Below are 24,038 nucleotides of genomic sequence, written 5' to 3' on the forward strand. Positions count from 1 at the left end.
ACATCACATTCCCATGCGAAGCCCTCCAGCAGTTCCCTAATCCTCAGCCCTATATAAGGCCCGTTTTCTGCCCTTTGGACTCTCCATGTTCACAGATCTCCAAGGCCAGATACTTGCAGTCCCTCCTGTCTGGGTCACCCTTCACCCACTCATCACTAAGCTCTGCTCCAATGTCACTGCTCAGATGGTCGTCCTGACCCTCCTGGCCCGTGTTATGCATCTGCCCCCCAATGCCACGTGCTGCACTGTCTCCCTGGTTTGTTTTCTCTATAACAATTCTGGCTTCTGAAACGATTCTGTTGATGCATCTGCTTCTCTGTTTGCTCTCTTCAGCCACCAGCCACGGTGAATGTAAGCTCAGGACTTGGTCTTGTTCACGGCTGCATCTCTAGCACACAAAACACACTGTCCAGCACACAGCAGGCACTCAGTAAATACTTCCTCATTGAATGAACCAAGAGCAGTCATAGGGCAGAGATGGTGCCAAGCCAGTGGAAACAGACACGTTGCAAGTAGGAGGTGCTCGCCAGCAAGTGGCCCAACAAAGGCCTGGGAAATGCAGTGGCAAGAACCTCTCAGAATCCTGTGGCTCTGGACCAAGGGACAAAAATGTTTTCAGCTCCCTGGAGTCTAAGGCCGAATGAGTGACTTCTTAGAAACTTTGCTGCAGGTGTGAGTAGCTCCACCACTCTGCTCAAGCACTGACAAGTGATGCACCAATGATGTCTGCTACAACAGAGGAGGAAGGAACCCTAAGATGAAGGCGACACTTTTAAAAGAAAAACATCTCTTCCTCCTGTCCTGGATTTCACTGATCTGTTTTCAAGTGCTATCCTCATTTTTTTTTCTTTTGAGATGGAGTATCACTCTGTCGCCAGGCTGGAGTGTAGTGGCACGATCTTGGCTCACTTCAACCTCTGCCTCCTGGGTTCAAGTGATTCTCGTGCCTCGACCTCCTGAATAGCTGGGATTACAGGCATGAACCACCATGCTCGGCTACGTTTTTTATATTTTTAGTAAAGAAGGGATTTTGCCATGTTGGCCAGGCTAGTCTCAAACTCCTGACCTCAGGTGATCCATCTGCCTCAGCCTCCTAAAGTGCTGGGATTATAGGCATGAGCCACTGCACCCAGCCTGCTATCCTCATTTTCTAAAATGTCCTCTGATGGCTGGCCTCCTCTCAACTCTTTTTGCAGCACCTGCTCCCTCCCAACCTGAGATCCCAGCAGAGTACTGCAGGGCATGAATACACCACAGAAGGACAGTTGTCAGCCCTGCTTTCTCACAGGAAGTTTCCAGAGCTACAGCTCTTGGGCAATTCACGTGACTGGGATGATTATTTTCTATTAGGACTAAAACACAAAGCACAAATCAGCATCTCTCCCCCAAGACGTGGGAAGACAGCCGCCCTGCAGCTGCATGTGAGCTGGGGCTGCGGTCAGCGCCTGTCTGGTTTAATGGTGCCAACTTGGACACCTGCCCATGAAGCAGTCTGGACCCTAAAATAAAATAAACAGCAACTACTCAGGCAGAGCAGCACCTTCTTTAAATCAGAGAGTCTCCCAGGCACCTAGGCTGCATATGGCCCATCTTGCATTTATAGCAACGCCTGTGAGCAAGGCCAGATTATGGGCAAATGACCCATGCAATTCCATGGGCCCCCATGCATGAAGGGCCCCATTCCTGCTGTCAGCATCATGAAATTCGTAATACTTTTTGAACAGGGGCTCAAATTTTGATCTTGCACTGGGTCATGTCAATTACATAGCAGTTTCTGGCCTGCGAAGAGCAGACTCCCTGAGCTGCGGTGGTGTCTGTGTCTAGGCTGGGTGCCCCATGCCCTGGGCTGTCCATTCCTTATTATCTGGGCCCTCAGGGCTCAGCGATCATGCTGCACAGGGTGCCAGGAGGGCTACATGCCCTCTTCTTGTGGCCTCTTGGTATGAAGGTAGAATGACTTGCCCAAGATCATTCAGCTAACATAGCTAAGCCCAGAACAATTCTAACACTCTGGAGACAGTTCCATTTCTTGAGAAATAAGGTATTCTAGAGCCAAAGCTTTCAAAGAATCATTTAAGAACAGACTCAAAGGCCATCTCCTCCCAGATGTATTTGCATTCACTACAGTTTCCTGTAAGTCTTTTATAGGTGTCTGCATAAAAACACATTGTGTTTCCTAAGGGAATCTTGCTAGACAAGGAGTCATCCAGGTTCTCCCATTTCCAGGAGCCTATCATCTAAAACTAGATACCCTTGTTGCCCTCAGAAGCACTTTGAGGGAAAAGAATGTAACCCCTGTTGCCCAGCATCCTCAGCTCAGGTGCAGCTGCATGGCATGGCCCTCGAGTTCCCATCCCTGCCACTTAGCCACTGAGGGCATCTGACCCTCAATTCCTCATCTGTGAAATGAGAGTAACTGTACCTTTTCCCTTATTATTATGTGAGATAACGTGGGCATGGGGCTCACTTCTGAAAAGGCTCCATAAATGGCATCTGTTCATATTAATTTTGGTACTTAGCGAGTGTATGTTTCCTGAATAAATAAAAACAGAATGCAAGGATGCACAGGATGTGCCATGATCATTTGGCAATTTACAAAAAGGTTTCAACGAAACTGCAATGGTAAAATACTTTCTGAAGGGAGGTTGAGAGGTCAAGGGTGTGACCAGGGAGAGGGAAAGACAGAAGCCAGCATGCTATGCACATACTGAACAGTATCACAAAGTCATTAGATTTAACTGAGGGGAGAGATTGCATGGCAGACCAAGATGTGTCCATGGGATGCTGTGGGCATTAGAAATGGCAAGGAGGTGGCCGTAAGTTGCAGTGACAGCCATGGAGACAGAGCAGGTGTGCTCACTGGGCAACAGGGCTGGCTTGGGTGACTGCGGAGCTGGTACCATGTGCCAGGTTCTAGGGGTTTACAGATATTTTCTCTGTCATACATGTGAGAGTCAGTCTGTGGAGAACAATGAATCCCAACAAGGACTTGGGGCTTGCAATGCTGTGCTGGAGCCAGCTTGCACCAGCTCACAAGGATTGCACAAATCTCTTCCCAACCCTGTGTTCAGTGACGTTAGGCTGGTAGCCTGAAATAGACCATGGTGGGAGTATTTACACCATGGAAATTGGCAAATGCTATAAATCAGGTCTTTTCCCTGCACCCTCTTTTCGGAGAACAGGTTGTTAAATATTTACCAGCACATCTCTGGCTCTGTGCCAAAAAAGATTTTTAAAAATTGAATGAATCTGTGTTTTTGAAACCTATTTCTGGCAGAGGGTGAACAAAAAACCAAAGTCTAGGGGAGGGAAGAAGGCTAAAGATAGAAGTGGTAGGAGGTTCTGTGGAGACCTAAACAGGAACTGGTAAAACTTGAACCAGGAATGTGAAACGTCTAAAGTTAATGTTTATTTAAATTATAGTCATTTCTTTCTCAACAAACTGCTTCTACATTAAGCACCAGCAAGGTTTAAACTAAAAAATTTAAATATTAGTATAAAATCCCATAGTTTCACTTAGTATGTATTACTAATGGTCTATACTTAGAGGGGAAAAACAACAGTAGTCGAAACACACACAATCATAAATGTGGGTTCTTGCTTTTGTCTGCAGGCAAAACACTAATCAAATGACAGTGGCAACTGTCACAAGAAGGAATAACATACATTGATTAATGTGATCCTATTTCAAGGGATGCTAGTAAAGGCTAGCATTTGTTTGCAAAAATAACTTTCATTACAGCAACATTCTGGATCTGTGTTCTCCCTTCACCTTTGATACTGATGTATTCCAGGAAGGCTATCAAGGATGTATTAATATATAGGTAGTATCTCTTGCAAGACTGAGCCAAAATGTACCCTCAATAGGAAGTCACCACTAATTGGTCCATTTCCAACTATTACTTTTTATTTTATACCTTCTCATCACCTACATAATCTATCTCCATTATAGCAATTTCTATAGTTTTGTGTTCTCCTTTGGAATTTTTGTCAGGGCGTCTCCTTTACATATCAGTTCTTATCTAGATCCTAAGCAAATTTCTTTCCTCTGTACTGGCATAAAGAAATCCTGATTTTGCCCTGAGCTCTGCCAGTAGCTAGCTGTGCAATCCTGAACAAGCCAGTCCACCTCTATAAATCAAAGCGTTTCAGTTCTCCTGACTTCTCCACTGGCACCTAGGGCAGTCCTTTGCAGGCAGCAAGTGCTCAATAACTGGTTTGTCCAGTAGAAAACATAACCATACTCTTCTTTTGGGAAAAGAGAGTCCTTCATCTCAAAGAGAATAACTGCTATTTCACCAAACTAAATAGCCATAAATACTGAACTCAAAATATCAGACTTCCATGGTCTAGGAAAGGTCAAAATTACATTTAGAAGTAAACGTCAGAGGCTGCAGGATAATTCACAGCCTCTGGCAATGGACATAGGGAATCTGAGTGGTTTCTGCTTTGACCACTAATTCTGAGGATGTGAGAAACCTACCTAACTGCACCGTGCCTCTAATTCCCTTCAGAACTCCTCCTCTGCAGGAATAATAATACAAGGATAAAACCCCTGGATTGTAAAATGAGAATTTCTTGCAAGCAAATAAGGTCTTTATGAGTTTGAATTGGAAATATTAATCACATTCTATGTCCAATGCAAAATAATACATTACCTAAAATCAAAGGAACTTTAACTCTGATTGGCTGAAAGAAAATAAGTCCTGTATCCTGTTTCACTTTCCATCCAATTAGAAGCTTAGAACTCTGGGAAAGGAAACAAGTTTCTGTCTCAATGAGGGTGGTATCATGTGCTGCTTAATCACACAACTGTAAGCATAGGCAATTGTAACACAATGTTATTTGTGTATCTGAACAAGAAAAGGTACAGAAAAAAATGTGGTGTAAATGATTTAAAAATGGTTTCTTATAAGTATAACTTGTGTACTGCATAACAACATTTCCATCAACGACAGGCTGCATATAAGATGCTGATCATCCAGGAAGCCAAGGTTAACTTATTATTAAGGAAAAGAAAACTTTCTCCTTCCTCCCCCTCACCACCCTGCGGAAGACAGAGTCTCGCTCTGTTGCCCAGGCTGGGTGCAGTGGCACGATCTCGGCTCACTGCAACCTTGCCTCCTGGGTTTAAGTGATTCTCCTGCCTCAAACTCCCGAGTAGCTGGGATTACAGGTGTGTACCATCATGCCCAGCTAATTTATGTATTTTTAGTAGGGACAGGGTTTCACCATGTTGGTCAGGCTGGTCTCGAACTCCTAACCTTGTGATCCACTTGCCTTGGCCTCCCAAAGTGCTGGGATTACAGGTGTGAGCCACCATGCCCAGCCAAGGGAAACTTTTAAAAAATAAATTTAGTGTCACCTAAGTCTACAGTGGTTATAAAGTCTACAGTAGTAGACAGTAATGTTGCAGGCCTTCACATTCACTCACCATCCACTCACTGACTCACCCAGAGCAACTTCCAGTCCTGTGTTACAAGCTCCATTCATGGGAACCATTTTAAAAATCATTTACACCATATTTTTCCTGTGCCTTTTCCATGTTTAGATACATAACACTATTGTGTTTCAATTGCCTGCAGTATTCAGAACAGTCACATGCTGTACAGGTTTGTAACCTAGGAGCAATAGCCTATACCACACAGCCTAGGTGTGTAGTTAGCTGTGCTATGTAGGTTTGTGTAAGTGCACCATATGATGTTTGCACAATGATGAAATTGCCTGACAATGGATCTCTCATGACATATCTCCACTGTTAAGTAGCAGATGACTATAGAAAAAAACTATTTTTTATTTCTTTTGAGACAGGGTCTTTCTTACTCCATCACCCAGGTTGGAGTTCAGTGATGCGATCTCACCTCACTGCAGCCTCTCCCTCTCAGGCTCCAGTGATTCTCAGCCTGCTGAGTAGCTGAGTCTACAGGTATGTGCCACCACCCTCGCCTATTTTTTGTATTTTTCTTTTAACAGAGATGGATTTTCCACATGTTGGCCAGGCTGGTCTCAAATTCCTCGCCTCAAGTGATTCCCATCTGGCCTCCTAAAGTGCTGGGATTAACAGGCATAAGCCACCACACCCAGCTGAAAACTGATTCTTAACATGTGAAAAACTCTGTTTTTATGTATAAAGTACAGATATACACACAGTACAAAAATATACACAGGATATCTGTGGTATTAAAATTCCAATGGGGGAAAAGGGAACTGTATTATTAGTAAATCTGGTACACCCCAAAATGAAGCCATGCTGGGATATGGTAAGACATGAATGTTGTCCATCCTGAAGACCCGAAAGTTGAAATTTTCTGGAAAATATAATATCAGCTTCTAGAGGTTAATTTGGAAAAAGAGGATGAAAGGCACAGGATGGGCTGGAAAGAACAGGTTTCACTATTTCTGGAAGCTTACACACAAAGTCAATCCTGAAAGAATTTCACAGAACATGTGTTTTCGATGGAAATCAGTTTACTCTCCCATTGCATGGAAGCATGAGAGACCTGGTGCCATCATGTCTTCAGGTTCCCACAGCAGATGCCCTTCCTCCATCCTAAGGGGTCCTCAATAGTCTAAGAGGCAGATCTACCCAAAGCAAGGAAGAACAGACATCCCTCAGATGGGAAGGCCACCATGAGATACAGCCTGAGCCAGAACACAGCTTCAGACAAACCTGGTTCATCTCCCTGCAGGGAAAGATCACAGACTAGCTTGAGCTGAGAAATCCCATGCATGGGTGTCATGCCTACGCAACACAGAGATCCTCTTCCAGCTTGCCTTTCCTTTTGCTGCCTGCACTGCCTCTCTGCAAAATGGACCAACTGCCTGTGACAACAGAGACATCTCAGCCTACAGGGACCCTTGGGGGCTATGTACATCCACTATCCATCACCTATGCAGCAAGATCTTAGCAGAGAAGTCCTTTCAATATTCCTTTGAGAGCCAACTTGCCAGTGATTCCTTTAATGCTAACGTCCACCCATGCACTGTGATGTGTGGGAACAGTGGCATGATGGGAAGGGCACTAGGAGTTTCCACTTCAAATTCACAAAGACTTTAATTTACCTGTAAGATCCAGGGAATTGCTCTCGCTCTCTCTGGGGTGAGCCACCCCTTTCTGACTTCTGTCAAATGGGAACCTAAATCTCACCTTTGTTACCTTGTAGGATTCTGTAAAAATCAAGAGAAACTGTGCTGCATCCATAACGCAACAATACTAGTTTCCAAAACCCATTGATGGAAACTATGAAAGTGTGAAATTACCTTTCTGTAAAGTACTGCTTCCATTTATTTTCCACTTTAAATATTGCAAGCACTTTTAATCAACGAGGCACTGGGAGCAGAGGCCAGCACATCTGCCAAACTTAAAAACTACTAAGGGAATCATTGCACAGATTTCCACTCACCTTTGCTCACGGTCAGGTGCCCCTGGTAATGACAGACACTAAACAGAGCCACACAGAGGCATCTGCAGGGTAATTACTCACCAGCTGCTGTTCTAAGGGAGGGACTGCATCATGGTGGCCGTATATTATGCCAGGATTGTACTGACTGAAAAGGACTGGATAAAATACCTTCTTCCCTGCAAACCGGAAAAGAAATATTCACTTAAAGTTACAGTTCCTTGACATTTGGCCCTCTGAAACACCCCAGATATTTGCACCCACTTTTTTTTTTTTTGAGAGGGGTCTCACTCTGTCACCCAGGCTGGAATGCACAGGCACAATCTCGGCTCACTGCAACCTCCACCTCCTGGGTTCAAGTGAGTCTCCTGCCTCAGCCTCTTGAGCAGCTGCCATTACAGGTCCCCGACACCACACCCAGCTAATTTTTGTATTTTAGTAGAGAGGGGGTTTCACAATGTTGGTCAGGCTGGTCTCTAACACCTAACCTCAGGTGATCCACCTGACTTAACCACTCAAAGTGATGGTATTACAGGTGTGAAACACCACTCTCAGCCTGCACCCACCTTTCCTTTTCCCTTTATTCAGCTCTAAAATGGGTCTTAGAAGTATAGCACCAAGCAGATCAGACAGTCAGATCTGCAAATATTTCTGATCTCCTAGCACAAGAATCATATTTCAAATACTGACAGTCTATGACCTGGCACTGGACATCACCCATGGGAGTGGGCGTAAAAGAGGGTCCTGGTGCCCCCACCCCCACCAAACACTAACCCTTTACTTGCTGGCTCATGAGGTAGTCTTAAATAACCATTTAAGACTTTGACTTTGGGGCAGGATGACTTTGGGCAGTTGGACTGGACTCACAGTCTAGGGTGGTTGCTCTTTATTCAACAGAATAATTTCTATATTTTAACAACTGGCATGGCTGTGCCAGGGCCCATCAGCTGAATAGCAGCCTTGCCTATGATGGAGAATGTGAAAGTCATTTTTGTTCTGTGAGTTCTTTCTGCGAAGAGTTCTTCCACCCTAGGTAACTGCCCACAGGTACTACTTTCTGTTTAGGGTTGGGCAGTTTTCCAGGTCCACAGCCTCCCCACCACACTTTCTCTTGGAAATGTACATAAAAGCTGACCTCCCAGTTGCAGATGGAAGAGAGGTTATAAACATGAACTTGGGAAAAGAATCCCAGAATTATGGTGGCTGACAGGGCCATGATATAGCCCCAAAGGAGAAATCATATGGTTTGGCTGTGTCCCCACCCAAATCTCATTTTGAATTATAGCTCCCAGAATCCCTATATGTCACAGGAGGGACTCATGGGAAGTAACTGAATCATGGGGGCACGTTTTCTCGTGTTGTTCTCATGATAGTAAATAAGTCTCAAGAGATCTGATGGTTTTATAAAGAGGAGTTCCCCTGCACATGTTCTCTTGCCTGCTGTCATGTAAGACTTGCCTTTGCTCCTCCTTCTCTTTCTGCCATGGTTGTGAGACCTCCCCAGCCATGTGGAACTGTGAGTCCATTAAACCTCTTTCCTTTATAAATTACCCAGTCTTGGGTATGTCTGTATTAGCAGTGTGAGAATGGACTAACACAGATGGTTTTCCTTTTCTTTGCCATTGGGGTAAACAGCTTGATTCAGAAGCAGGAGATTGGAGTGACTGACCCATAAAGAGAATGACACATGGGCCCAGAGGGCTGAGTGCCACCTGAGCATGACAAAGAGGGTATCCATACCTGGCTGTGTATTCAGCCTACACGTATTGAGGAATTCAGATGTGAAGTAGATGTCAACATCACAGAAAAAGAGAAGCACATTGCTTCCCTTCCAGAAGCGGGCTCCAACATCAAGTCCCTTTCCCCGAGAAAATTCTCCATTTAGCTGGATGAAGGTAAAGTTCCTGAAGTTGGCAGCTCTGAAAAGGCAAGACCAGATACTGTCACTCACATGTCCATATGTTGGCAGCACACCCTAAAAAAAATATGTGATCAGAGCCCATCCATGTCTTGACCCATTTCTTTTGTAACCTGAGGGCACTGAGACTCCCCAAGCAGTTAGAGAATGGCTCAGACTCACTGGAAACTCACTGAGATCAAAGGTACCAAGAACACCTAGTGAAGTCTTAACACCAATTTCTTCCTTATTTCTCTGGCAGTTAATCCATGTTGAAAACAGTATTGTTTTGACTGTTAATGACTATTCTTTGTGATGGCGAAAACTGGAACTAGGGAAGACTAGACACAACCCCCGAGAATACTGACGCATCCTGAGCCAAGCAAATGAGGCCACTGAGCCAAGAAAGTAAGATCACATTGCAATGGCCCCACTTAGCATCTTATCATCTGTGTTCAAATCCAGGAGCCAGGCAAAATGTTCTTGATGTATGTCTTTTCTCACAGAGATTTAAATTCCAGATTCCTTCCCCATCCTCAGGTAAAGCAGCATAGCATGGCAGGTAAAGTGACCAACTTGGAGTTAGAAGATGACTGAGTCCTGGCTCTCCTATAGATAGCTCTGTGTTCTAGCCAAGCCCATGAATATTCCTGAACCTCAGTTGCCTCATTTGCCAAATAGGTATAATAACACCTTCCTTCACTATCCCACAGAATTATTAATTAGATAAACACTGCCAAAAGTATACAGTACTCTGTAAGCATCTGCTGTTGCAGTGATTAGCATGGGCATGGGTTCCCAGGCCCAAGGTAGTGAAGCCAGGATGTTTCTTGTATTTGTTGTTCTTTCCCAGGGACAGAAGAACCTTCTGAAATGGGGCCTGTCTTGAGCTTAAGTTCCATGAATTCATTCCATACCCAGTGGGACAGGTATTGTCTTCTACCAGATAAAACTAGAGAACCACCTTCAGTCCTCTTTCAGCCTAGCAAATCCCTTTTCCTGTCAGCAACACCTTTCTTTTCCTCATAGCTTTCTCTCCTCTCACACTCCCCATCCTGCCTGCCACCTGGCTTATCCCCATTCCCCAACTTCTCTCTACTCTTCATATTCAAAAGGTACAGAAAGTCATTTCTAGTGTGTAAAGTTTGTATTCCAAGTACCTATCTTGGGTAAAGACCAACACAAATATAGTGTCATAAGCTTTTAAAATGCTAAGTTGTATTTGTATCTGGAATTGAATCAGTAAAACTAGTTCTGCTACTCCTTCCTTGACTCATCTTCTTCTTTTAGATCTGGGAGTGAGCTTGGTTTTTTATCTTGGAGATCAGTGGGCCCATCTTTGTCTGAATCTGATGCCAAACATGCTTTTCAGATTTAGATCAAGGTAGGAGGCCTCATGATGGGTAGAGCACTGGTCTAGGAGTCTAGAAACCTGGATCCAGGGCTAGAACCATGCCTGGGGCCCCCTAGGTATTCAACAGATGTTTTTGAATGAGTGCATGAATATATGAAGGATTCTAAACCTAGCTGTGTCTCTGATGGATTTGGGTCAAGTCACTCTACCGCTTTTCTCTCTGTTTCCAGGTAAAAAATCCAGTGGTTACAGAGCTCAAAGTCCCCTTTGCATGCTAAGATGCTATTTTTCCTTGGTAAATAAAATTATTTTACATATGTACATTATATATACTTGTATATAATGCACTTTTTCTTTTAGAGATAGGGTCTTACTCTGTTACCCAGGCTGAAGTACAGTGGCATGATCATACCTTACTGCAGCCTGAAACTCCTGGGCTCAAGTGATCCTCCTCTCTCAGTTTCCCAAGTAGCTAGGACTACAGGTGCATGCCACCATGTCCATTTAATTCTTAAAAAGTTTTAATAGAGACAGAGTCTCATTTTGTTGCCTAACTCTTGGCTTCAAGATGTCCTCCCCGCCTCGGCCTCCAGAAGTGCTAGGATTACAGGGATGAGACACCACACCTGGCCAAGGCTCTATTTTTCTATGATCCTGCATTCACTTTAGCATCAATCTACATTTGTAGGGATTCTCGTCCTTTTTCAGAACTCTATCTTGAGTCTTTTCTCTGGGTGGGTGCCCCCAGTGTCATTTTCTGTGTGTTGCATTGAAGTTATGTTTCAAAATCTTTTCAGTATTAGGTTTGGTGCTAGTCAAGGACAGTGCTATCCTCCTGTCTCCAAAGACATTCAGATGGTCTGAGGTCATTGCAAGCACCTTCATATCTCAGGTGTCTGCAGCCCCAGTTCCTGTAAGTCAGCTCAACACATTTCTGTCTACCCTGTTTGGTCAGTTTCCAGGAAAGTTTTACCCACAGGAGATGCCTTGATTTTTACCTGTTCATCTAAAGGCATCTCATCCTGTAGTCCATCTTGCTTTAACTTTCTGTGTATTTAATACGTACAGCCAGTAGCCAGTCTCTTTCTTCATTGTTTCAAGGTTTGTATTCTTTGGGACCTCTCCCTCCCCATTATATAGGAATATCTGTGGACTTTCAAAGTACAAACACAATGTATGAGCAAGTCCTTCCTCACTCAGATTGTACCTGACTCATAATTCTGGTACCTGCTCCAGGAGGGGTTCCAGGATCTACTATAGTAGAGTACCACTATAAAAACTCCTGAACAACAGCAAGTGACTTTTGCCAAGGGAAGAAGAATATAGGCTCTTAATAGACTGCATTAAATGAGCTGCAGCACCAAGAACCTCCTTCTTGAACAGCCTATAGTCCATTTGCATAGATAGGTCAAATATTTACAAAAGTTAAATCATGTTGAGTAGTTAAATGCCAGGGTCCATCCCACAGACCCCAGCTGCATCACAGATGAATAAATGCACTCAGACACAAATTTCCAGTGAACGAGTGGACTAGGGGCTAGTGAGCCATTCACACAGAGAGATTGCAGCTACATGACCCTGAATAATTGGCCCTCTCTGCATTTATTCAGTATAGATTTAATAACAAAGGCTTTAAGTCAACACACTTGTGGAGAAAGATTAAAGGCCAGTTTCCGAGCCTAAAGCAAACACCATTGGAGAGTAATCTCGCTGGTCGACCTCCCCCGAAGAGGGCCATCTGGCTCAAAGGTTAATTTTAAGATCACATGAGTAAACAAGTTATTCTGATAAACTCATCCACATACTCTAGCTATTTGCTTTTCTTTCTTTCTTTCTTTCTTTTTTTTTTTAGTAGAGACGGGTTTTCACCATGTTGACCAGGATGGTCTCAATCTCTTGACCTTGTGATCCACCCACCTCGGCCTCCCAAAGTGCTGGGATTATAGGCATGAGCCACCGCGCCTGGCCTTGCTTTTCTTATTACCTAAATGTAAAGAGGATTTAGGCTGCCTTCAGTCAAAACTTCTACTGAAACTACGCAAAAACCTCTCACCCTTCCAAGAAGTTTGTGATTATTAGTTAATGCTATCTCTAGTATTTTTCCTTTAATGTTTTTGCCACCATCCTGAGAAAATCCCGACAGTTAAATAAGAATACATGACGGTGTTAGAAACTGAGGTAATGGCATGAAAGAAACAACGAGTCTACAGATGACTGATTAATTGCCAAGTGAACAGTAGAGAGACAGTGCTACAAATTTAGAGGGGAGGGTGGTAATTTGGTAGTGTGCATGCTTACCCAATGCACAGGTTAATCTAGTTTATTCTGTACACAAATACCCTAACCCTGGCATAAGCTCTTGCTAATAAATACTATTCTCTCTGCTGCAGCAAAGGATTGGGGATGGGCTGGGCTTCCTGTCGGTTACAGTCATAGGAAGAATCCATGGTACCTAGTGTGTGAGATGACCTTAATTTGGAAGAACTTTTTTTAAGTCTTAAAATATAAACTCCTATGCTTCTATTGATGTGTTGCTTCTAGAGAAAGAAAATTCAGGAAATGGATGCTGGGGAATGCTTTATATGGCCTAATGCAAAAGGTTATTTGTTTCCTTTCTCTTCATGCAACCTTTCTGCAAGGATAGGACAATGCATGTTATATCCATGGCACTACCCAATCTGATTATGCATTTGAAATTCACAAGCTGCACAGAAAGCCCTGGGAAGTGGTACCAAGCTCTGCTTGCCTGTTCTACCTGCCCCACACAGGGCTCTGCCCTGATCTAGCTTTGCATGGCACTTTCATCCAACCTAATCAACACCAGTCAGAAGGCAATATATGTCATTATTGCAGGCCTGGCAGTATGGGTCCATGTTAGGGCTGCTCTGAAGCCCTGACAACTCACCAGGCCCTATGAGAGAGCTTAGCATGAGTGTACACAGAAGGCAGGGTGAGGACAGAGACACTGCTGGCTTGGGAAGCATCATCAGCCAGTCACGAACACTGGAGGAGCCCAGAGTGCTAACTCTGTCATGCATCTGTGGTTCCCAGGGTGGCTGCCAGGTCATTATGCTCAGCTAGGGGTCCGTCTGAGGATGAATAATGGTACATTTTCCCTCCTGATTCCTCAACCCAAGGCTTTCTTCCAATAAACCAGTTATCTGAAAGAACCCCTCCATCTCCTTTCTTGCCATCAGGAAGAGCCTCTGATAATTAACAAGCACCCTCTGCCAAGAAAGAGAACTGAGCTGGAAAAAAACAAGAAAAAAAAATCAAGACAACTTCCTGTCTTTTCTAAAACAAAGAGATTAATACATTGCCAAACCTCCTGGGCCTAGAGGTGGGGCAGCCTTCTCATCTGAAACTTATCATTACTGGCCATGCAGATTCCAGAACAGGAAATGGCAAGATGAGGAAGAATGGTCTTCTTCAAGATAATCAGGCCCTTATCATTGCCCTGTATCTTCACTTTTAAACAGTGCTCATTGGCCAGGGACTCCATCACTAGACTAGAGTGTACCCTGCTCAACAGTGGATTAAAAGGCATTAGAGCCATTTAAACACAATGACACATTTCAACTCAAATCACTGAGGTGCCCAAGGTAGTGCTATAGTGTGATTTGGGAAGGTACACATCATGGCCACTGGCTACAACATCCAAATGCAGACTATGGTGGTGCCCAGCCAGACATGCTGCTTGATCCTATCTCCTGCTTCCCCACAATCCCCTTCTCCAGTGACCAGCCAGTAGATGTTCACAATTGTGAAAGAAAAATAGAATCTCAAGACGCCAAACTCACCATGCCAAAAAGAAAATTAAGCTTAGGAACTGAGTCACCAAGACTGTTCTCCTGGCCAGGTGCAGTGGCTCATGCCCATAATTCTAGCACTTTGGGAGGCTGAGATGGGCAGATCACTGGAGGTCAGGAGTTCGAGACTGGCCTTACCAACATGGTGAAACCATGTCTCTACTAAAAGTAGAAAATTAACTAGTCGTGGTGGTGGTAGGTGCCTGTAATCCCAGCTACTAGGGAGGCTGAGGCAGGAGAATTGCTTGACTCTGGGAGGTGGAGGTTGCTGTGAGCCAAGATTGTGCCATTGCACTCCAACCTGGGCAACAGAGCCAGATTCCGTCTCAAACAAAAAAAAAAAACAACGATTTTCCTGCAGTTCACTAACAGCAGCTGTAACTTCACAACCCTGTGACAGTCTCATTTTCCTGACTCCCCTTTACATATTCATTTTATCATATGTAAAATGTAGATTTACTGAGAACGAGGCAATGCAGAATGGATTTTGTCCTCTGTTCCTTCTTTTCACATTTAAAACATAGATTTACTGAGGCTAATCAGAGCCTCACAAGATTCACCAGCATCTACCTCAATGCCTGCTCTAGGTCCCTTTGTTTCTCCTCCTCCTTGCTCTTTCCCCTTTAAATACCCAACTGCACAAAATCCCCTTTGGAGAAAGGAGAGATGGCAGATGCTCCTGTGGTTTGTGATTTCCCCAGGCACATCGTCAACCTTCACTAAATAAACCTCATATCGACTAAGCCTTTCCTCAGGCTCTTTTTGGTTTATATAATAGACATGTTACCAAGGCGTGGACATGGCTAGGGCCTCCTATCTGCTTGCTGTTCTCTTCCCCAAATGCTCTTTCTGCATGTACTCTTGCAAACATCACTCAGTCTTCAAGGCCCATGTCAAGCATCACTGCCCCTCCTGTGCCTTGCAGCAAAGTGGAAGTGCACACTCTAAGCTCCCAGCATTTGACCCAGTCCTGCCTCCTTCTGTGTCCTGGTGCCTTCATGTGCCTTTGCTTGCACAGATCTGTATGAGCTGCTCTAGAAGCCTCCACAACCTTCAAGGACAGAAATTGCCTTACTTTCTTTTATTCTACCTTCAGAGATTATCCAGCACTGTGCAATAATTGGCACATATAGGGTGACTAATATACACTGGACGAATCAAGAGCTGAACAAATGGAAAACACAGGCACATGTCAGATCTGTCCTGAGGGGGGTGCTGCCTGAAGCCTCCTTGCCAAAGAAAGCTCAACCCACTCAGATGGGCACCAGAGAAACCCCTCCCTTGTGTATATACCAACATCAGAAAGAGGCTGTGACCAAAAGATTCTGAAGGACAAGCACAAACCCACGCTTTTAAGATGATGAAAAATATGTAAATAACAGAAAACAAGAGATGACAAAAATACAATGCAATATGGTTCAATACATTGAAGTTACTCATACAAAGAAATATAATGTTTAGTGTTGTCCTAAAGTAATGAGCATTTGTCATGGTAGGATGGGGGCACCACATTTTACATTACATAATTTCCTGTTATGAAGTGAGCATGCACTTCTGCTTCCACTAAGATCTCATGATTTGCTCGTAATTATTTTCTTTTCTTGAATTGTATTATCAACTGACAAAACTCTTCCATTTCCCACTCAATTCCTGTTTTTATATAATAAATCTGGTGCATGGGGACTCCTCTAAGTTACACACAGTCATTTTTATAGAGGTTATAATGACCTGAGAAAGCTACTGTTTCTATCAGAGATTTAATTTCCCTAATTGACTTGCATTTCCCAGAATTGCTGGATTAAAAATGATAGCTCTTGCTGTCTAATATGATTTACTCTAAATAGACTTTTCCCTACAATTGCAAGGAAATTCTCTTAATCCAACACTTCTCACAATAGCCTTTCATTTAAAAAAATCTTTAAAAATTTACATAGAAAATAACTATTATATCCAATACATGATTTTAAATCTCACAGCTCTAAATATTGAAATCACTTATGAGTTCTACTTCTTAAAAATATTTGAATACAGTGAATAATTTAAGCTCAACATGGTATCATCCAATTTTTCATAGTAGGATATTAAAATAATTTAGAATCTTCTAGATTCTGAGTTTTTATGACACTGTTTAGCAAGTTTCTTTAGGAATTTCATTTTTGTCTTTCCATTGGTTCTAAAACTTCATGTGAGCATGAGGCACAGTCCATTAAGAGCAAATGAATGTCTCTCAACCTCAGAATGGTCACAATGCAGGCATCAGCTAATCAGAATACACCATCTTTCAGGCCACATGCTCAAGACAGGCTTTTCTTTCTCACTGAATGTGCATAATTTTGTTTGCTTGTGTTAAATGGAGAAATCAAAGCCAGCTTTAGCAGGTACAAAACACATTTGCTGATGCACAGAAAAATGATGAGATTCAAAGATCTGACATGAAGACTCCAGCATGGAGTTTCCTTAGAAAAATAGGGGGTGGCAATCAGAACACGATGCCAAACCCTCACGCACCTTTGCCACAGGGAAATGAGAGTGATTGTGCACAGGGCAAGTGAGGAACAGTAGCTTCCTTCCTAATCAGTGAATCTCCCCATGCCCCAGGTGAGGAAAGCAGTCTCATGGCAGGTGTAGGACAACACACATAAAGAACCTGGGCAGAGGCTGAAGGTTGCTACCCCAGGAGGACACAATCCTTGCTCTCTCTCCTCAGAATCCCCTGCAGGCAGCCTCCATCCTCACACTTAGCTCTTGCATGTGCTGTTTCTCCCTGCTCCATCAAGTCTGGATGGATAACTCCTAGCTCCTGCTTTGCCCTGCCCCCTGAGGCATGCATCCCTCCCTTTCGCACACAATGCCCACATGTATTCCAGCATCAGAATCTGTATTAGTCTCTTTTCATGCTGCTAATAAAGACATGCCCAAGACTGGGTAATTTCTAAATGAAAGACATTTAATTGCCTCACAGTTCCATGTGACTGGGGAGGCCTCACAATCATGGTGAAGGCAGAGGAAGAGCAAAATCATGTCTTACATGGTGGCAGGCGAGACAGAATGAGAACCAAGCAAAATAGGTTTCCCCTCGTAACACCATCAGATCCTGTCAGACTTATTCACTACCATGAGAACAGTATGGGGGAAAATGCCCCCATGAATCAATTCTCTCCCACCAGGTTCCTCCCACAACATGTGGGAATTATAGGAGCTACAATGCAAGATGAGACTTGGGTGGGAACACGGCCAAACCATATCAGAGACTCCTCAAAAAGCCTGGAGTAAGCTGCCCTACATATAGGGCCTGGCACATTGTGGTTACTGCACTTTTACATCAAGTACAATGCTTCCTTTACACCTTAAATAAGCTACTGTACATTCAGTTTGGTCCACAGAGGAAAAGTATGCCTGGCTCTGCAGAGGACACATAAGGCATGTAGATATTGATTAAGGCAAAACACCCTTTTAACATAAGACACGATATGTATGTGTATATGTGTGTGTGTGTGTGTGTGTGTGTATGCATGAATTTGTATATGTATACTTTTTATTGAGTTAAAATTCACATAACATAAAATTAAAGTGTATAACTCAGTGTCATTTAGTACATTCATAATGTTGTAAACCATCACCTCTTTCTAGTTACAAAATGTTTACATCACCCCAAGAGGAAATCATAAAGAAAATTTCCTATAAATGGGATTACACATCATTAACCTTTTTTGTTTATTTCCTTTAGAGACAGAGTCTCACTCTGTCATCTGGGCTGGAGTACAGTGGTGCAATCTTGGCTCACTGCAACCTCTGCCTCTCGGTTTCAAGTGATTCTCTCACCTCAGCCTCCCGAGTAACTAGGATTACAGGTGTGCACCACCACGCCTGGCTAACTCTTGTATTTTTTACTAAAGATGGGGTTTCATCATGTTGGCCAGGCTGGTCTTGAACTCCTGACCTCAGATGATCCGCCCATCTTGGCCTCCCAAAGTGCTGAGATTACAAGCGTGAGCCACTGCACCTGGCCATTATTGATCTTTTACATCTGGCTTCTTTCCTTTAGCACAATGTTTTTGAGGTTCATCAACAAAGTAGCATATATTAGTACTTCACACTCTTTATGGCTGGATAATATTCCATTGTATGGCTATGTCATATTTCGCTTTTTATTCATCCACTGATGGATATTTATTTCTACCTTTTGGATATTGTGAATAATGCAGCTATGAACATTCATGTACAATCATTCGTTTGAATACTTATTTTCTATTCTTTTGGGTATATACCTGAGACCAGAACTGTTGGGTCAGATAATAATACTATGTTTAACCACATAAAGAACTGCAACACTGTTTTCCATAGTGGCTGCACCACTTTTCATTCCCAAGAGTAATAGTCAAGAGTTCCAGTTTCTCTGCCTTCTCAGAGACAGCTGTGATTGACATGTGGGTTATAGTCATCCTCGTGGGTGTGGTTTGCATTGTAGGTTTGATTTGCATTTCTCTAGTGACTAATGATGTTGACCATCTTGTCCTGTGTCCATTCAAGTCTTCAACCCATTTTTAAATTGGGTTGCCTTTTTACTGTTAAATTATAGATATTGAATATAGACCCTTATAAGATTATGATTTGCAAGTATTTTATCCCATTATATAAGCTGTCTTTTCACTTTTATGGTAGCACCAAACTTTTTAATTTTAATAAAGTTCAATTTATCTGCTTGTTCTCTAGTTTCTATGCTTTAAAAGTCACATCTAAGAAATAACTGCCTAATCCAAGGTTATGAAGACTTACACCTATGTTTTCTTCTAAAACTTTGATAATTGTAGCTCTTAGATTTAGGTCTTTGATCCATTTTGACCCCAAGTTTTATATATATGATGGATGTATACCTACCAACTACAGAAAGCAGCATTCATTCTCTGCACATGAATATCCAGTTGTCCCAAAACCATTCTGAATGATTCTTTCCTCATAGAATTATCTGGCACCCTTGTTGAAAATCAAATGACCATAAATATATGGGTTTATTTCTGAATTCTCCTTTCCATCCATTGATCTATATGTGTATTTTTATACCAGTAGCAAAGTCTTAACTACTGTAATTTTAGAGTAAATTTTGAAATTGAGAGTATAAGTCTTCCAATTTTGTTTTCTTTCTCAAGATTTTTCTGGCATATTGGGCCCTTGCATTTCCATGTGAGTTTTAGGATTAGCTTGTCCATTTCTACAAAGAAAGTCAGCTTGGATTTTAATAGGGATTGTACTGAAACTATAGACCAACTGAATGAGTATTGTCATCTGAAGATTATTAATGAACATGGTATGACTTGCCATTTATTTAGGCCTTCTTTAATTCCTTTCAAAGTTGTGTTGTAGTTTTCAGCATATAATTCTTGTACTTTTTTGTTACGTTTATTCCTACAATTTTAAATCCTTTTTATATTACTATGAGATTTTCTTAATTTCACTTACATATTGTTTATTGCTCATGTATAGAAATGTAATTAACCTTTGTATATTGACCTCACAACTTTACTGAATTTGTTATTAGCTCTAATAGCTTTTTTTTTTATTTCTTGTAATTTTCTATATAGAAGATTATGTCATCTGTGAATAGAGTTTACTTTTTCCTTTCCAATTTGGATGCCTGATATTTCTTTTTCTTTAATGCAATTGTCTTGGCTAGAATACCCAGTAAAACAATGAATAGTAGTGAAGGCAGACACCTTTGTCTTGTTCTTGATCTTACGGGACAGCATTCAGTATTGCACTTTAATTAAGTATGATGTTTTTCATAATGGTCTTTTGTATGTGTCCTTTGTCATGTTAAAGAGACCCCTTCCTGACACCTTACACTAAAATTGACTCCAGATGGATTAAAGACTTAAACATAAGGTCTAACACCATAAAAACACTAGAAGGAAACCTAGGCAAAACCACTCAGGACATAGGCATAGGCAAGAACTTTATGACCAAAACACCAAAAGCATTGGCAACAAAAGCCAAAATAGACAAATGGGACCTAATCAAACTCCACAGCTTCTGCACGGCAAAAGAAACAGTCAATAGAGTGAATCGGCAACCAACAGAATGGGAAAAAATTTTTGCAGCCTACCCATCTGACAAAGGGCTGATATCCAGAATTTACAACGAGCTAAAAAAGATTTACAAGAAAAAAACAAACAAGCCCATTCAAAAATGGGCGAAGGATATGAACAGATACTTTACAAAAGAAGACATACATGAGGCCAACAAACATATGAAAAAATGCTCATCATCACTGGTCATTAGAGAAATGCAAATCAAAACTACATTGAGATACCATCTCACGCCAGTTAGAATGGCGATCATTAAAAAATCTGGAGAAAATAGATGCTGGAGAGGATGTGGAGAAATAGGAACACTTTTACACTGTTGGTGGGAGTGTAAATTAGTTCAACCACTGTGGAAAACAGTGTGGCGATTCCTCAAGGACCTAGAAATAGAAATTCCATTTGACCCAGCAATCCCATTACTGGGCATATATCCAAAGGATTATAAATCGTTCTACTATAAGGACACATGCACACGAATGTTCATTGCAGCACAGTTTACAATAGCAAAGACCTGGAACCAACCCAAATGCCCATCGATGATAGACTGGACAGGAAAAATGTGGCACATATACACCCTGGAATATTATGCAGCCATTAAAAATGAGGAGTTCGCGTCCTTTGTAGGGACATGGATGAACCTGGAAACCATCATTCTCAGCAAACTGACACAAGAACACAAAACCAAACACCACATGTTCTCACTCATAGGAGGGTGTTGAACAAGGAGAACACATGGACACAGGGAGGGGAGCACTATACACGGGGGTCTGTTGCGGGGGAGTGGGGGGGACAGCGGGGGGGGGGAGTTGGGGAGGGATAGCATGGGGAGAATTGCCAGATATGGGTGAGAGGGAGGGAGGCAGCAAATCACACTGCCATGAATGCACCTATGCAACAACTTTGCATGTTTTTCACATGTACCCCAAAACCTAAAATGCAATTAAAAAAAAAAAAAAAAAAGAAGCTCTCTTCTATTGCTAGTTTGAGGATTTTTATCATAAAAGAATGTTGGATTTTTAACAAAAATTTTCCTATGCATATTGAGATGGTCATGTGATTTTTGTCCTTGAGTCTATCAATATGGCATATTTCATTGATTTCTGTATATTGAGCCAACTGTGAATTCTTGAAAAAAAAAATCATGCTTGGTCATAGCATTTAATTCCTTTTCTTTTTAATTTGTTGGATTCAGTTTGGTGGTATTCAGTTGAGATTTTTGCATTTATATTCATAAGGATTCTGGTCTATACTTTTCTTTCCTTGTTCTGCCTTTGTCTGGTTAGGTTATCAGAGTAATGCTGGCCTTAAAGAGTAAGTTGGGAAGTGCTCTCTCTTCTACCTTTTTTGGAAGAGTTTATGACACACTAGTGTTAATTCTTTAAACAGTTGGTAGAAATCAGGACTGAAGCCTGGGCTTTTCTCTGTGGGGAATTGTCTTTTGTTTTGTTTTGTTTTGTTTTTTGAATCAACCCATTTGCTTGTTATTAGTCAGATTTTCTGTTCCCTCTCCATTCCTCTGTGCTGCTATTGTATTAATATTATATCTTTATGCACTGCGTAGCCATCAACACAGATTTATAATTCTTTTATGCAGCTTTTAAATCAGCAGAAAAAAGAGTCACAAAAATACATTCATATTGCCTTTTATATTTGCTTATGCAGTTACTTCACTGGCAATCTTTATGTCTTCGTGTGGATTTGAGCTAGTGTCTACTGTCCTTTCATTTCTGCCCCAAGGACTCCTCTTACCATTTCATACAGGGCATGTTTATTAGTGATGAAGTCTCTCTGTTTATCTAGAAATGTCCTAATTTTGCCTTCATTTGTAAATAAGTTTTACTGACAATATAATTATTAGTTGAAGTCTTTTTCTGACTTAGGATATGTTATCCCACTTTCTGGTCTCCATTGTTTCTGATGATAATTCAGCTATTAATCTTGTAAAGGATCCATTGTACCAGATGAGTTGCTTCTCTTGTCGCTTTCAAGGTTCTTTCTCTGTCTTTGAATTTCAAAATGTGGTTATGATACATTTAGTGTGGATTTCTTTGAATTTATCCTATTTGGGGTTATGTTGATTAATGTTTTTCATCAAATTTGAGAAATTCTTGGCCATTATTTCTTCCAATATTTTTATGCCCCCTTTTCCATCTCCTACTTGACTCCTATTATTCATGTATGCCTGATGGTATCCAACAAATCTCAGGTTTGTTCATTTTCTTCATTCCTTCTTCTGTTTCTGAGGCTTAGTCATCACAGTTGGCTTAAAGTTCAGCGATTCTTTCTTCTGCTTCTTCAAACCTGCTGCTAAGCCTCCTCTCCCTTATTAATTTTTCATTTTTGTTACTGTACTTTTCAACTCTAGGATTTGTATTTGGTTCTTTGAAATAGGTTCTTCCTGTTTGTTGATATTATCTATTTGGTGTAACATGGTTGTCATATACTTCAGTTCTTTAAATGTGGTTTCTTTTACTTTTTTGAATATAATACAACTGATGTAAAGTTTTCAACTATTAAGTCAAACATCTGAGCTTCCTCAAAGACAATTTCTAATGACTGATTTTTTTCTTGTGCATGAGCCTTAATTTGTTTCTTCACACGCCTCATAATTTTTGCTAAAAATTGAACATTTTAAAAAAGGCATTATGGCAATCCTAGAAATTAAAATCTCCTCCTTCCCATAGGTTTGTTGTTTGGCTAGTGACTTTTATGAACTAATTCTGTAAAGTCTATATTCTTGATTGTGTGACCACTTAATGGTCAGCTAATGAGTGAAAAATAATTTCCTGAAATGCCTGGAACCAGTAAGTCTCTCATACTTTGCCAAGGGATTTTGTTTGCATATTGGGATATACCTTCAACACTCAGCCAGGGAGTCAATGGCTTATTTATCCTTTACTTCTTGCTTGCACAGAGCCAGGTCAGCCACAAATAAGAGTTTAGGACATACTTAGGTTTTAAGTAGGCACATAGCCCTAGAGATGTCCATGGTACTTGGGTTTTCAGGAATGTGCTGAAGCTTTTCAAAGCCCCTATGAATATCTCATTTCCCAGATTTGCCTTTTTAGCTTTTTGATTAGTCTACTGTTCGCCCCAATTCTTAACCACTGCCTCAGGCAGCCACAAATTTAAACACTTTCTATAATTGTTTTTGACAAATGCTCTCCCTGAAGAAAACACTTTCTGCATTGGAAAAACTCTGAGTCAGGCCAAATAAAGACAACTTTGTGAGTGGTATCTTCCAGGGAACCTCTAGACAGTTCAAATAATGACAATGCTCTGGGCGTGATGCTTTAAAGCAAGCTTGTCCAACCCATGGCCTGTGGGCCACATTTGGACCAGGACTGCTTTGAACGCAGCCCAACACAACTTCATAAACTTTCTTTAAACATTATGAGATTTCATTTTATTTTTAGCTCATTAGGTATCATTAGTGTATTTTATGTGTGGCCCAACACAATTCTTTTTCTTTCAATGTGGCCAAGAGAGGCCAAAAGA

The 24,038-nt window shown here is 41.8% G+C and overlaps 1 protein-coding gene across 11 annotated transcripts in view; it reads right to left on the reverse strand.

The window, feature by feature from the left end:
- The window catches only part of CSGALNACT1 (chondroitin sulfate N-acetylgalactosaminyltransferase 1), a 359,476-nt gene that overhangs the window by 7,430 nt on the left and 328,008 nt on the right, over positions 1-24,038 (reverse strand). For all 11 annotated transcript variants that reach the window (XM_012435253.2, XM_064368806.1, XM_064368809.1 and 8 more), the window contains 2 exons: positions 9,141-9,319; positions 7,485-7,579 (listed from right to left, as the gene is read on the reverse strand). In XM_012435253.2, coding sequence (XP_012290676.2) covers positions 7,485-7,579; positions 9,141-9,319 — 274 coding nt within the window. The remainder of the gene's footprint in view (positions 1-7,484; positions 7,580-9,140; positions 9,320-24,038) is intronic.

This window comes from Aotus nancymaae, unplaced genomic scaffold, assembly GCF_030222135.1.
Source record: "Aotus nancymaae isolate 86718 unplaced genomic scaffold, 86718_ANA_hifiasm-v0.15.2.pri h1tg000079l, whole genome shotgun sequence".
Lineage (NCBI taxonomy): Eukaryota > Metazoa > Chordata > Mammalia > Primates > Aotidae > Aotus > Aotus nancymaae.